Raw genomic sequence first — 14,742 nt, 5'->3', positions numbered from 1 at the left:
TTTAACCAGCACAGTGTACTTAAAGTCTGTTTTGCTGTCTTTTCCAGCAGCAACATGAAAAAAGTCTGTGATGTTTAGCGAAGGCAACGACTTTTTGAAGTTTGCAAAGTGATAGCCATTACTTTACAACTTGTTTGTTCCTTTTAAAAGGGAAAGGTAATTACCCGCTTACTGAGAAATCAGCAACTCAGGCTGTTGATTTCAGTTATGGGATGCTGTTAGTGAGCTCCTCTGCTTAGGGAAATGTTATACAAATTTTGCAATGAAATATTATGGAAGGAGATACTCATTGATTTAAAAAATAAAAAATAACTTGTTCCAACATCCCCCTTGGTGTTCCTGTTAGCACAGCTGCCACCCTTCAGGCAACTGCCTTGGCTAAATCAGGAGGTGTTTAAAAAAACAACCAAAACCCAATACTAAACGTTTTGATTAGCTCGTTTTTCAACATCATTTATCACTTGAGCAATCAGGGTTTAATACTCTTAAAATTGTGTGATCATTATATTTTCACTGCACTTACTGCCCAGGTAGTAGTTTTCATTTGATACAATTACCTTTTGTATGATAAAACATTTAATTCAAGAGAGTGTGATTATACACTTGGGGGGATAATGGGGAAAAGTTCCTGAGAAACCGCTACTGTATTTTCTTTTTCATCAGTGCCTTTTTTTGATGACAGCTGAAGAACCAAGGTAGGAAAACAGAAAACATAATTTAGTGTGATGGGGCTGTAGAGATAAGCTTCTGTGACTAGAAAATGTTCTGTAAATTTGGGTGAATATCTAAAATGGTCCTTGGTCACGGCCAGCTGAACAGACTCTGTCTAAAATAACCTTTTGCTGGATTATTCGGAATGTACCAAGGTAGTATCATTTTTGGCCTCAGTGTTTACTTATTCCTTTCTTGAATGTTAATTCAATTTCTAGTGTATTTACAGAAATGCAAATATCCTAAATTTTTCTGCATTGGTCAAGTTCATGGGTCAAGTAACCGAAAAGAAATAATGTAAATTTGGACATTGGAGTTTGCAGAAGTATTCAGCATCAATTTTTATTTTTTTTTATTTCATGTTGGGTTCAGTCAAATGGTTTAGCAGGATGCTTACACAAATCTCTTGCATTTAGGGATAACAAACTTCAGAACCTGAGGAGCACAGCTGGATTTTGAGTCTCTGAAGCGATGGATATTTAAACAATATGATTTAAGAAGTGTTTCCAGGGTGGACCTCGCCAAAGCAATTTATTTTTTACAGTTGTTTTGATACACACAACATGTTAAATGTTTCAGTTCAAGCAGAAGCATTATCAGATAATGCAGAAAAGAGTATCTAACCCATAAATACACCATATGGAGGTCTGTACGGTCTCTCTAGACAATTCTGTGTTGTCCCTATACATAATTTGCATAGACTATATAACAAAATGTAATATGGTTAGAGTTTTGGGGTTTTTCCTTGTGTGGGTTTTCATATAGATAAGCACCATCTGTCCACACAGGCCACTGTAAAAAGAATTGCCCAGCGGATGCGTGCAGAAACCTGGTGCGCATCTTTGTGTCGTCTCTTTTTACTGACTGATTCACAGGATTTGTCATCATGTGAGAGTTAACGCGAAAGCTAATGGTTGTGCAGTAGTTGCTTTAGGAAAAAAAATTTTGGTTGATTTATTAAAATGCTAATTAGGGCAAACAAAGGCAGGAAGTTTTCTTAGGAGTAGGGCAGATGGTCAGGGTGTTTTCTACCCATCTGATTTCACCCTGCATGTGAACAGAAAGAAAAGAAAAAGCCCAGAGAATGAATACAGCTTTAAAAAGAATTGTTAGCAGCTGCTTTGTTAAGGTAGATACCAGGTTTTCTGTAAGTTCTTTCTGGAGCTGTTTTCCTCTATTACAAAGGCTGACAGAACATGGAAAGTTGGGACTTTGGAAATCTGACTGTTAATTACTTAACCTTGTTGCTTCTAAAAATATATAAATAAGATAAACCGCAGTGAAAAAATCCAAGACTGTTATCCTTCTAACATAACTAATTTGACATGCATGCAAGAAACTGTTTGTTAAATCTGCTGAAGGCATGCATGTAATTAGAAGGCTTACATATAATGCTTTGCCAGGATGTGTAGCTGAGCTTTTACGACAGCATTTGAGTAAATTTATATGTAGAAGATTTTTAAACCCAAATAAGCCAAACCGCATTGCTTCAACATCCTTTGGATACAGCCACTTCCTGAAGTGTGTGTAGCCGCTGCGGGAGCTGGAGTTGTTTATTTCTTTGAGATTAAATTTGGCTGCGATCCATTCCAACACTTTAACTGGAGAGCCTTCGCAGCCAGCGCAGCTCTGAACCACCCGGTGCTCACCTTGCTCCCTTGGCCCAAGTATTAACACTCGGACGGTCACGCAGCCTCTCCCTTTCAGTGAGGATTTAAGAACTAGAGAGGATCAGGTAATCTGATAGTTAGGCTAACTAACCAGTTTGAACCACAGCTCAAGAGGGAGAGCCCACACCTTCGGTGAAGTTAGAGGTTGCCCACTAGGCTGCCGGTGAAAACTGTACCTTCTGTTCTGTGCCTTTCTGACAGAGCATCAACCATCAGATGTTGGTTATCTGTGTTTAAAAAAAAAAATAAATTAAAAAGGAAAGATGCCAGTAAAGTGGAAAAAACAAAAGTGGAAATCTGTAACCTGCCCCATCCTAATGTAAAGATGAGCTGCTGGCACTATGTGACAGCTACTTGTTTGGGTTTATCTTGGGTGTCCTTTGTCATCAGGGTGTGCAAAACTTCCCCTTACTGACACAGGGCCACCTTTGGGAGGAAGGAGACTGTGGGGTTGTTGAGTTATGAAAACACAGATGTCTATTTAAACAAGGCTAAAGCTCTGCTGTGGTCACACAACACATTAGATGTGGAGGAGGTGTTCGCCTTCAGCCGGCCACATGCTCTGGTTGCTGGGAGCACCATTCCCTGTCGCCTCCAGCGCTGGTTACAGTTCTTCTCTCAGGCAATTGCAGGTTTATGGCATAATGTGGTTCAGCTGGTCTGTAAAAATATTTGAAACTTGTCCTAGTATAAGCCAATCAGAAGATTAATTATAGTGTCTGAATTTTATCATTGTTGTCATTGGCTAATTATTAGAGCAGAAAATAATTTTTGAAGCTGTCTTGCTGCAGTTTGTTTGGAGGAGGGTCTCTGGAGGCTTGTGTGTGATTTTGTGCGTCAAAGTTTTCTCTTTGGTTCCTGTTCCATGGGAAGGGCTGTAAGCTGAGGCAATGGCAGTGGGCACCAAGGGCATGACGTGGCAGTTCTGAAGAGTGACAGCCCAGCTGTGGTAGTTTCCCTTTCGGAGCATTCTTCTTGCATGGGCACAGCTTAAAGAGAACTGCCCCCCGGTCCGGGTGAGCTGCGAGGGGGGTACTTAGTGGTGGGCGTGGGGGGGACCCCTTTGCTATGCACTTGGGGTGAGGCACTGAACGTCTTCAGCTTCATGTCGATGAGTATCTGTAGCTTAAGGAAAACTCTGTACTGGGAACCGTGGGTTTGCTGTTGAGAAAAATGGTGTGGAGCGCTTGTGTGCCAGTGAGAAAAAAAAGGAAAAATGTCTTTTTTACCAAAGCAGCGAGTGACACTTGAGGTTCTTGCCACATCCCTCTCCCGGCATGCTGGGACCACAGCCTGTCAGTGCGGTGCAGGCTGAACAACCTTTGTATTGTCACCTCCATGGGAGATATGATGCAGGGTGTGAAGTGTTTGCATGTGTTACGAGTCAGTCCACTTCGGCTGTCTGCCTGGATGCCTGCCCTTGTTGGTAAGGCTTAGAAATGTGCCCGTCACTAGCGGCGGTGGATGGAGCAATCCTCTTATCAAACTGCTCGGTCAGTGCAGTGGTGCTTTTCAGAGCGCTGCTCTTCCTCACTCTGGTGATGGAGCTTTTCTCAGTCCCACTGGGAATTATTTCATAGTCTGATGCACCTGAGGATCACAAAACGCTACATGATTATTCAGTTTAAATTCTTTCTTTATTCAGATTCCCCCTTTCATGTGCTTAGCCTGTTAACATTTCCATTCTTTTCAAACCTTCGCCTGTGTGATCATTCTCACCAAACCTTAATTCTGTGGTGGTGCTGTGTATCAGCTGACATCTTTTGAGCACGTTGCCTCCCTGACCTGAATTTTCTTTGCAGCTCATAGACTGCAGCGTTTAGAAGTCTACTGGGCTTGCTCAAATAACTTATTTGAGAAATATGTACTAATGTAATAAGTTGTGATAAGGTTTGTGCCTACTATTTATCATCATCCAATTTGCTGCTGATGATACAAAGCAATGAAGTAGAAAACGATGGGGCATTATATTCATATTAAAGAGTTTTGCTCCAACAAGCTTTCCCGGACCTGAGAGATTTTGTTTGTTTGTTCAGATCTGCTGGAGAAGTCTCGTGTTGTTAAGCAGCCAAGAGGTGAAAGAAACTTCCACATTTTCTACCAGATACTGTCTGGTGCATCGGAAGACTTCCTCTGTAAGTGTTGGCCTTGTGCCATTTTCAGGTGTGAGTCTTATTGTGCTGTTCCACACACATCTTCTTTCGTGGGAAGTGGGATACGGATTCATTTTTTCAAATGATTGGTGGTAGTGGCTATAGTAAATACCTGAAGTAACTATATAGTTTGGTATTATCCAGATACCTGTGTCAGAATTGGCTTTGCAATCATTATAAACAAAAAAGGGAAGCCTGCTCTTATTGCTTGTAATTAAAAGAACTAAATAAAAAGAGAAAGTTTAATCCTACTGATAACAGGAGTGCTTGACAATACTGGTTCTGGGATAAAAGAGCTGCTAACGAGAATGCTGTTGCTAGTGATATTTTTGTTTGATTTATTAGGCAAACTCAAACTGGAGCGGGACTTCAGCCGATACAACTACCTGGGCCTTGATTCTGCCAAAGTGAATGGAGTGGACGATGCTGCAAACTTCAGAACAGTCAGGGTAAGGAGTAGCAGGGGCTGGGTGCAAGGCCCGAAGGGCTCAGCACCAATGCAGGGCTCAGCACCGATGCAGGGCTCTCGTACCCTCGGTCAGGGCGCTGGGCTGGGCGCGCTCTCTGTGCCAGGCTGTAGCATGCTGGCACAGGGAAGCTTAGCTATAGCTAGAAAATGCAAAGAACCAAGATTTTGGAGTATTCTAGTAGGAATATAGCAATGACAGCAAACAAATGAAAGGAGAAAAAAGAAAAGGAAGGGGGAAAAAAAAGCCCAGACCCCTTGATCAGCTCATGGAAAAGGTTATATTGTGTAGTTGCTTGTGATGGCAGTGACTGAGCTTCATGAGCCAGGTGATGCTGACCGAGTTGAAAGAAAAAAGCAGGGCTGGGATGGTTCTCAGGGTGATTTACCGTGATGTTTTTGCTTGATTGGGCTCCGGGTCCAGAAGGATAGAGGACCCTGTTACCCCATGTATGCAGATTTAGATTGTAAACATTACCTGGCGCTGGAGCAGCAGAGCGGGCTGAGAGGCTGGCAGTACCTGCTGGTTTGACGGTGAAAAATTGGATTGATGATAAACTAAATTCGGTGGCTGAAAAAAAAGTACAGCATTTTAGGAACCCATAAACAATGAATCCTGGAAGCGGACTGGACTGGCATGCCAGCTCGATTACCAGCTCTTCTTTAACCTGTCTTTTGTATTGAAGAACTCGCTTATCTAAGCATAGTAATCTTACCATGTTCTGTAGCAAAAGCATTCATGAGACGTTTCTAATTGATGCTAAAACAGATAAATGGTGAGGTTTATGGTCTCTTTAAGTGTAGATGCTTTCATCTCATAATTTTATCCATCCCTTCACAGAATGCAATGCAGATTGTTGGCTTTATGGATCATGAAACACAGTCTGTTTTTGAAGTGGTGGCAGCCGTTCTGAAATTGGGAAATATTGAATTTAAGCCCGAATCTCGCGTGAATGGCCTAGATGAAAGTAAAATCAAAGATAAGAACGGTAAGACAAGATTAACAATGAGAGGAAAACCACTAATTTGTCTCAAGTCAATATTAATTTTATTGTTTTTGTAGACATACAGTATCCTTACAGATGAATCAATGATTGTTTCTAAAACTCACCTGCATGCAAATATGGGTCGAATTCTGTGCAGTTTCAGTCGCTGTGCTTGAAATTCCAAAAATGATTATTCCACTTTGTTAATGCTTTCTTCTGCAGTGTTAAATGGTGCTGTGCATTGCTGCAAGTGCTTGGTTATTCTGCAGTGGAGGCGTTTTGTTCCTTTGGAGTAGGGTATCTCTGCCTGCCACCAAAAATCCATTTGGTTGTGTTTTTGCAGTTCATACATTTTCAAAGTTCATTTATTTTCATTTGGAAGTTTTTCTTCCTGAAAACTAGTCTGTGGCAAGTGGAAGAAAAGTTTCTTCACAGAAATAACCAGATAGAAAGTGCTTTCAAAACCAATAACTGGGTTTCCTCTGGCTGTGCAGATTTTTAAAATCTTTGCTTGGCGGGGCGGTGGGGAGAGAGGGTGGAGGGCCGCTTCAGTTGAAGAAAACCTCCTTTGGGAGAATCCTGAACTACTCAAAAGCTAATAGTGTTGTGGAAGAAAAGGCAATGATAGGGAAGGATTCAATTTATTTGTACTCTGCTAGAACTCAAGGAAATCTGCGAGCTGACGGGTATAGACCAGTCTGTACTGGAGAGAGCTTTCAGCTTCCGAACGGTTGAAGCCAAGCAAGAGAAAGTTTCCACAACGCTGAATGTGGCTCAGGTAAGAAGAGGTCCTGATTTTAAAGGAAAATATAGTTTTAAATGGCAATTTATTCTATGTGACTAATCCGTAACTGCCCAAATAAAGACGACGATAGGCTGAGTAAAGCATATCGCTAGCATGTGTGTTTTTGCTTCAGCAGTGTCTGAGTGTTCAGATACACCGGCTGTTTTGGGGGTGGGTGCGAATTACCTCAAAAAGATAAAGGATAAGAAAACGTTGCAGAGAATGAAAAAAATCAAACAGTTCTGCAGAAAATGCGTGCTGAAAGTATTGTGGCAGACTGTTTTCATTTAGAGCAACTGGTGTAATTTCATGTGAGTTGTATTCCCCGGGCTGCTGAAAGCCCGCTGCCGCCAGCGCCTGTCCCCTTGTGCCATTGCCACCCGTGCCTCAGCAGCGCAGGCTCGCAGCAGTGTCGTTCCCCCAGCCGCAGCTGCTCAAGCCCCTTCGCGTAGGGTTAGGAAGGGGGGGGGTGAGTCTTCAGAGGACACAGGGATGAGCAGGAAGAGGGCTGAGGTGCCCTGCTTGTGGCTGCTGTTCCAGCTGCCAGCGCTGCCCGTGTGCCCTGGCACCCCTACACCGGCTCGGTGCCTGCCGAGGCAGAGGCATTGCTGTCCCCGCCGCTCTCACTGTGTTCAGTAATACAAAAACTTCAGGATTAGCTCAGCATTTATAACATTCTTCTTCTTTCTTCTGTTGAGGCTTATTACGCCCGTGATGCTCTGGCTAAGAATTTATACAGTCGTCTCTTCTCTTGGCTGGTCACCAGAATCAATGAGAGCATTAAGGTATTGTTGGTTTGCAACTAAAAAAATCAATAGAAATCCTTTAAATTAAAGTGGACGGTAAAACTGTATTTGCCCGTTTCATTTTTCTGTATGCTGCTACATGTGGTACAGGTGAATAACTGTATCACAGCTCAACAAATTGCTGTCTGCTCTTGTTTTTGAGCTTATAAAAATATTCATTTTAACTGTGCGTAACGGTTTACAGAATTTGACAGCCTATTTATGAGATACATTTGTTTTCTTGATTCCCAAGTATGAAGTGTACAGATGACCGACTGGACGTTTAATATTTTTTTTAAGGCACAGACAAAAGTGAGAAAGAAGGTAATGGGGGTGCTGGACATCTATGGCTTTGAAATTTTTGAGGTAAGATCTTTATAATTGCAAATGTTGAACATGAGAGCTGTTATTAAAGCTTCATAGAGTAGTTCATTAACTTGTAGTCAGAATACATGTAATTTGAATGAAGTCTGTTATTCCTGACACAAAAAAAACCCCAACAGTAGAAGAGTAAGCCAGAGAGAAGTCTTAGCATGTCTGGCAATTGAAACAAAAATTTATGAAAGGCAAACTTTTGGGTTTACACCATAGGTAAATAAATGTTTATAATGGGTAAACTAAATATATTTTGTTGTGACATACGTTCTGAGCATAAGAGAAACTCTGGCAGTGTCATTTCTGCCCTTGAGGCTTTTTGTGCATGTCTTTGAACAAGCTTTCTATCCTTCAAAGAACACAACAAAAACTATACATCTTTTTTCTGTCAAGATTAAGCAAGGAATTATATTCCATTTCATCTCAATTCACTTACATAAATATTCCAAACCGATTCCTAGCTAGCGATCTGTGGCTCACTGCTGTTTACCATAGTATTTTCAGACTGGTGGGGTTTTGAAACAAAAACAATCAACAAGGAGTTTTTAATCGGGTTAGAAAACACCAGGGAGAGGGCATTTTCATAAATCTTACTCTGACAGGGTTTTTTTTGAGAGATTTATAGATCTTGGTTGGGAATCTGTGTAGTGTTTAAAATAGAAACTTAGCTAGGGAGAAAAGTCAGTAGAAAACTTGCAGTTCTTACCCACTTCCCTACATGCCTCTTGAAAATCCAGGGAGTGTGTTCAAACCATGTAGAAGATACAAATAACCCAGAAAAGAGTAATTATACATGGGAGGGTGGTGTAAGTTTTATTTCAGAAGCCTAACATCAAAGTTTGTGCAGATGAAAATACCTCTATGAAGAGGAAAACCAAAGCTAATACTTGCTTTGAGGGCTTACTGAGCTACGCTGTGTTGTTTGCATTAAACACCAGAGCATATTTATGAAAATACAGTGCAAGCAGTCAGGTGGCTGAATGGAGGTTGGTGCCAGACCACTTTGGAGCTGGTCCTTGCCATACCTTTAGTATGTCCTTTGTATTCCAAGCTGGACGCTGGAATGGTGCTGCTGGCATCTTCGGGCAGGAGTCCTGTTTTCACCTGCTCTTTCCTTCATGTTTGATTACACGTAGGGTGAGGTGGGAGACAGAAGCTTGTGCTAGCAGACAAGCCAACTGAGTAACTGGGTTTGTGGGATGGTGTTCCAGGGACTTGGTTGTTTCTTGCATGTAATTTGCTTTTGTTGTAGGAGTTCAACATCTTAGAAGGTCGTAAGTAAGTATTGAGCATAGGAGGGGTAGTTTTGTGGAAGAAAAATGAAAAACCAGGGCTCTTTCCACTTACCTTGCATACTGAATGACAGTGTAGCTTTCCCAATTCATACAAACTCAAGAACTCTGAAATAATATGGGTGGTTATTGTTCGCTCCTTTAAATGCTGAGTGTTGTTTCCACTGGAAGAGGTGGGAAGGGTTTGCCTTGTGACTTGAGGATCAGATTTATCGGTACATTCATACAAGACAGACTCTTCCCCTCCTGAGTTAAGCCCTGTAGTGAGTGAGCTAGCCAAGCAGCTTGGTGCGGCATCACAGAAATAACGGAATTGTTTCTGAACATTCCAAATGGGAGCCAGGTAGTATGCCAGCAGCATACATGGCTTGTACCGTGCCGTGTGTTAATGTAAAGATGTTTGAAAAAGTCACTGGGTTGGTTTAGGTTTCTAGAGGTAACTAGTACAGTTACTGGTTTGGGGACTGTGTGGCAGTACTGTAATTCGGAGGGTGAATGATAGAAAAACAATCCATTAAAAAATCCTGAATCAGCTGGATTTGCCATACCACCCACTTAGCCATCCCTGTGCTTCCAGGCAGGTTAATTTCATAACCAGAAACCACTGGTTTATCTTTGCTTTTGATTCAATTGAGAACATTCTTCCAAGGCAAAACAGAATTAACTTTCTGCTTAGTTGTAGTTGGGTTGTTACGTCACAATCCTTATATTGAGTAAAATAATTCTGTAATGAACACTGTGTAAGCAGTGTGTAACTCATCTTGTGGTTGCTTGAATGAATGTCATGTAGTAAGGTCAGTTAAGAGGACGCCTGCCAAACATTTTTATGTCAAGTTTTGTAACAAATGATTGAATCTCACAAAAATTGTTAAAGACTTTGAGAAAATGCTTACAAAACCCCAGTTATTATTGGGAATTTAAGTAATGGCTTCAGAGAAAATATGTTGCTTAGAGTTAATTATATTAAAACAATCAATAAGTGAATGAAAATTTAACATTGGATCATGCTGTAACTCAAGGAAAAATCAATAATGTCTTAAGATTTATAGCATAACAAGTATAGTGGAATTTGGAGCGTTTTGCTGCATGGTACATTTGTAAACATGATGGCTAGACATTTGAAGTATTAGCTGAGGTGCAGCTGATGGCAGTAACTATGTCCATCTAAGTACAAACTACTTAAAACCTCTGGCTAAAAATGGGCAGTTCCCTTTTGAACCTAATCCTTAAGTCAGATTTTGATTTCCGTGTCTGTTCTTGAAGGTTAGAACTAACGTCATCTCTACAAAGAATGTTTTTTGGCAAAAATGCATTTGAAAGCCTTTGTCATCTTTAAACTTGAGCATTTAAAATACGTAAGCCATTTGGTATGCTGAAGGTAAAAAGGCCTGCTTCCATCGTGTTTCTAGTCAGGGATCAGGTGGGTTTATCATTAGTGCATGTTCTTTGACCCGAAGCGTCCTTGTACCTTGGAGCCGGAACATGCCAAAAAACATAGAAAGTGTGTGTAGTAGCAGGTTTTAATATACGTACTAAATATTTACTTGTGATGCTTAATACAGTTGGAATAAGTAGCAAGATGTGTGTTTATTGAAGGGTGATTTTTTTTTTCCGTTTAGTATTACACTTACCCATCACGATCGCTGAAAGAATAAAATAACGATATTCTAGTTTACCTCATTTGTCCTGAGTTTCTCACTTAAAAGTTATTGGAATACATTACAGAATAGTCTGCTTCCACTGCCAAAACATTAGTTTGCCATGGATTTTTGATGTTTTTCTTTCATAATGGGCAGGGCAGACAATATTTCTTGGGTCTTATTCCTGGTTTCTTAGAACATCCTACAATTTCTCCTGTAAGAAGAGTAAAGAAATCCAGATTTACCATCCTGAAAGACCCTACACTTCATCTTCTGATGGCAATAGCAGTCTTGTTCTATTATATGCAAATCAACGCTTCTATAATTGAGATTTTTTCATCAGTTTTTGAAAGATTATTTACCGTCCACTGTAATTTCTGCAGTTGTCTGTACTTTAAGATGAAGTTAATTTACCAAGTAACTGGAGGTTTCTCGACACTTAACAAAGGAAAGGTGCTGGAGTATTGATAATGCTGGCATATGTGCTTTGGGATTTGGTTTCAGCTAGCCTTTTTATCAAGCACAAACCCCATTTTTCAGACAAGCCCAAAAGCTATCCAAGAAAGCAGATTTAAGGGCTTGGCTGTCCAAAAAATTCACATTAGGGAATTTAAATCTATCGACAATCCTCAGCCTTTGTGGGTTTGGCGGATGCCAACAGCAAGCTTGGCTACACAATCCACAAAATAGGTGCTGTGAAGCTCTTTATTTTTGACTCCTGCTGTGCTCTTTGTGGTAAGCTGTATGCTAGGACTGGGTGTTTTGAAAGCAAAAGGCTGAAATTTTGGGGGGTGTCTTGTGTGAATTGTCTATGGGCAAGGCTTTAGGGACTAGGATCGGTGTGAAAATGCAGGCTCCAGGACCGGGTGGGTTGTGTAATGCTGCTGGAGCCTGAGCAATGGGTTCGAAGCCTGACACTAATTGCTCCAAGGATGTTTATCCGTGATTCTGAGCAGCTGCATACGTCATCGGTCTGCCGTCTAGACTGTGATTTGAGGTGGGGTAGGGATTGTGGTTGGTGGCACTGGGAGTTTCAGAACCAGCTGGATGGCAGACTTCGGGGTAGGGTTAGGGCTGGCCCCGGTGTATTCCATGTTTGTTTCTGTATTTTGGGGCAGAAGTGGTTTTTGCATCTCTGTGGAATGTCAGAGTGGGGTTTATGAAAAAGAAATGAGGGCTGGCAGGTTTCAACAGAGATGAGGGTACAAGGCTCATTCTGCTCGCTTTGGACATTTAATTTTCTGTTGTGGTTGTGTGTGTGTCCTCTGTAGTCAAGGGCTGGGGTATGTAAAAATGGATGTCATGGAGCAAGCGTGAATATTTCATCCTGCCTAGCCTTTGGAGATGGGAATGTCTGCCTGCACTAGTCACCTGAAAGGCTTTATTCTGAATTTTCAGGTGCCGCTGTGTAGCTGGTCCCTGTGACCAAGCTAATGGCTTGGAGTGCACTTTTATGAAAGTTAAGGCTGCCAAACAAGGCTTATTCTTGAGATGTGCCCGGCCCTGAGCTGGCGGTTCAGGAGCGTGAATGCCCTCTGCTCTGTCCCTTGGCAGAGCAATTTGTTCACATGTTTTAGCCTGGTGAGAAGCAGGGATGCACCGGGGATAGAGCTGCAAAAGTAAAGGCTGCAAAAGCAGAGGGACTGTTCTCATTTGGCCCGCAGACCCCTGCTGAGGGTTGACCTGAGGTAATGTGAATGTCTTCTCTTTGGGCAGAGCATCTGGCCAACTCCTTTTGCTCCAGGTACCCAAGGACATGCAAAAATGTGGCAGCATCCATTACATTCTGCATAAAACCGAGCAGTAAATAAAAATACTAATAAAAGAGCCAAGTGAGCCACCCAGCAGTGAAGCCAGGTCCATTTCTCAGTCTGTGATGCAGTTGGATAGCACTTCTATTTTTTTATGGCAGTTAGCTTGTTTCTTGTTGACCGTTTGTTTCAGAGCAAGCTGAGCTCTGAGGGATTGCTGCTGGCTCGAGAATTCCTGCCCTGTCCCACCTCAAGGAAGATTCTACTGGGGAAGGGTCTGGTTGTTTGCTAGAAAGAAGAGTTGGAGGGGGAGGGAAAAAAAAGCACACAAACTGGCTTATCAGGATCTTTTCATCTTCTTCTTTTTTTTTTTTTTTTTTTTTTTTTAATTCTTTTAGCCTCTGGGGACCCTTTTTTCATGTCTTGACTTTGGCTCTAACTCAGCCGTGGATGTCTGTTGCTTTGGGAGTTCCCTTAATCTCCAGACCACAATTTCCAGCCACCTTTTCTAGGCACTCTACCTTGCGATAGATTTGCTTTTCCAAATTGTTCAACCCGTTTCTGCTGCCCATCAGCACAACGCGTGCTGCGCGTACCTCCCCCTCTGTTCACTCTGGTGGCGCAGGGCAAAGCCTGGTCCAGTGTGAAGGAAGAGAACAGAATTTTCAATCTGTAATTGATCAGCTGTCTCTGCTGGCAAGGGTTATGAAAGAGGGGAGCTTTACAGAGAAGGACCTCTAGTTGGGCTCCTAGGTGCTATTTTTATATGTGTGTATATATATATATACAGATAGAGAGGAAATTTTAAAATAACACTTAAAGCAGTAATTTCCTTAAGCGCTAGAATGCTCAGCAGCAGAGGTGCACCCCAGGAAGTTAATCATCATGTAATTAATCACATTCTAATTTAAGTATTTAGAGAGGCTTATTTTGCAAAAGGACGTAAACCCCCTCGGCTGGCAGTTTCCAACAGAGGAAACATTCGAAATGCTAGAGCAAGTGCACAAAAAATGCTCTGCTTCGGGTGGTGGGAGTGATGTGTTGCCCTGCAGCAGCTCCTCTGCCTTCGTGCCGGAGTGGATGTGATGAGAGGGTAGGTGCCCGCCCGTTTGTAATGCCTCTTGTCCCAGGTCTGGAATTTGTCAGGCTGATTTGTTGAAGCGGTTGTGCCTGGGTTTCCCCGTGGATCACACACACGCCGTGCGCGCTGGATTCACCCTCATTTCTCATTTCCAGATTTGGGTGAGATTGTGTGCCTGGGCACCTGGGCTGAGAGCAGGATGGGGTGCGGAGAGCCTGGTTCTCTGCATGTGCTGGCAGCATCACTGGGGGCTGGGGCTGGTTGTGCTACACAAATGCAGAAAAAGGGTAATCCCTGAAGCTTCGGCATTTATCGTTGCTTCCATTAGATACACTGAAACTTAGTTCGATTACATATACATGGAATACGTATTGTTAAATGATACACTTCTCTGGTTCTTTGCCTATGGAGATACTTACACAAAAGCAAGAGCTTATTCTAGTTTAGATATTTTTCAATTAAGTTTGATTTCCACAAGTTTGATTACTGAAATGTTTATGTATGTAAACAGAAAAGGGATATTGATAACATATCTTCATTAACTTCGCAAACAAATAAAAAGAAATTGTTAGAACTTGTCACAAGTAGCTTATTGCTTTCTAAGGTGAAATAAGTGTCTTTTAAATTTTTCTTTAAATGCACGCTCTCCCTTTTGCCGATTTTCACTTTCTAGCGTTTATATTTCTTGGTTTCATCTCATAAACTTGTATGTGTCTGTGGTCATACATAAAAATTCTTATTCCCAGACACCACAGCAGAATATAAATTAAATTTGCTGGTTGGTTTCACCATTCATTCCACCACTCATGTCAGCGACGTGTGTTGTCCATCTCCATTGCTTTTGCCGTCTGGCTTTTTCTCTAGAGCCCCAGCAGGAGCCTGGTAGCCTGGTAGAACTACCTGGGATCGCCTGCCTGTCTTAGGAGGGGGTCAGAGACTTCTGCTGCCTGCAGAAAAGTTACTTTCTAGGGCTATAGGTGTTGGAACAAAAGCATCAGTCTCTCTATGTTTCCCCTCCCCATACTGGTCAAAAAAATAATTTTAATGG

The 14,742-nt window shown here is 41.9% G+C and overlaps 1 protein-coding gene across 4 annotated transcripts in view; it reads left to right on the top strand.

The window, feature by feature from the left end:
* Positions 1 to 14,742, top strand: part of MYO1B (myosin IB) — a 113,262-nt gene that overhangs the window by 63,624 nt on the left and 34,896 nt on the right. For all 4 annotated transcript variants that reach the window (XM_055811731.1, XM_055811730.1, XM_005241317.4 and 1 more), the window contains exons 8-13: positions 4,418 to 4,516; positions 4,880 to 4,983; positions 5,842 to 5,989; positions 6,646 to 6,764; positions 7,469 to 7,555; positions 7,856 to 7,921. In XM_055811731.1, the coding sequence (XP_055667706.1) occupies positions 4,418 to 4,516; positions 4,880 to 4,983; positions 5,842 to 5,989; positions 6,646 to 6,764; positions 7,469 to 7,555; positions 7,856 to 7,921 (623 nt within the window). The remainder of the gene's footprint in view (positions 1 to 4,417; positions 4,517 to 4,879; positions 4,984 to 5,841; positions 5,990 to 6,645; positions 6,765 to 7,468; positions 7,556 to 7,855; positions 7,922 to 14,742) is intronic.

The sequence above is a fragment of the Falco peregrinus genome, chromosome 8 (genome assembly GCF_023634155.1).
Source record: "Falco peregrinus isolate bFalPer1 chromosome 8, bFalPer1.pri, whole genome shotgun sequence".
NCBI classification, from domain to species: domain Eukaryota; kingdom Metazoa; phylum Chordata; class Aves; order Falconiformes; family Falconidae; genus Falco; species Falco peregrinus.
This window is presented reverse-complemented; position numbering and strand designations above follow the sequence as displayed.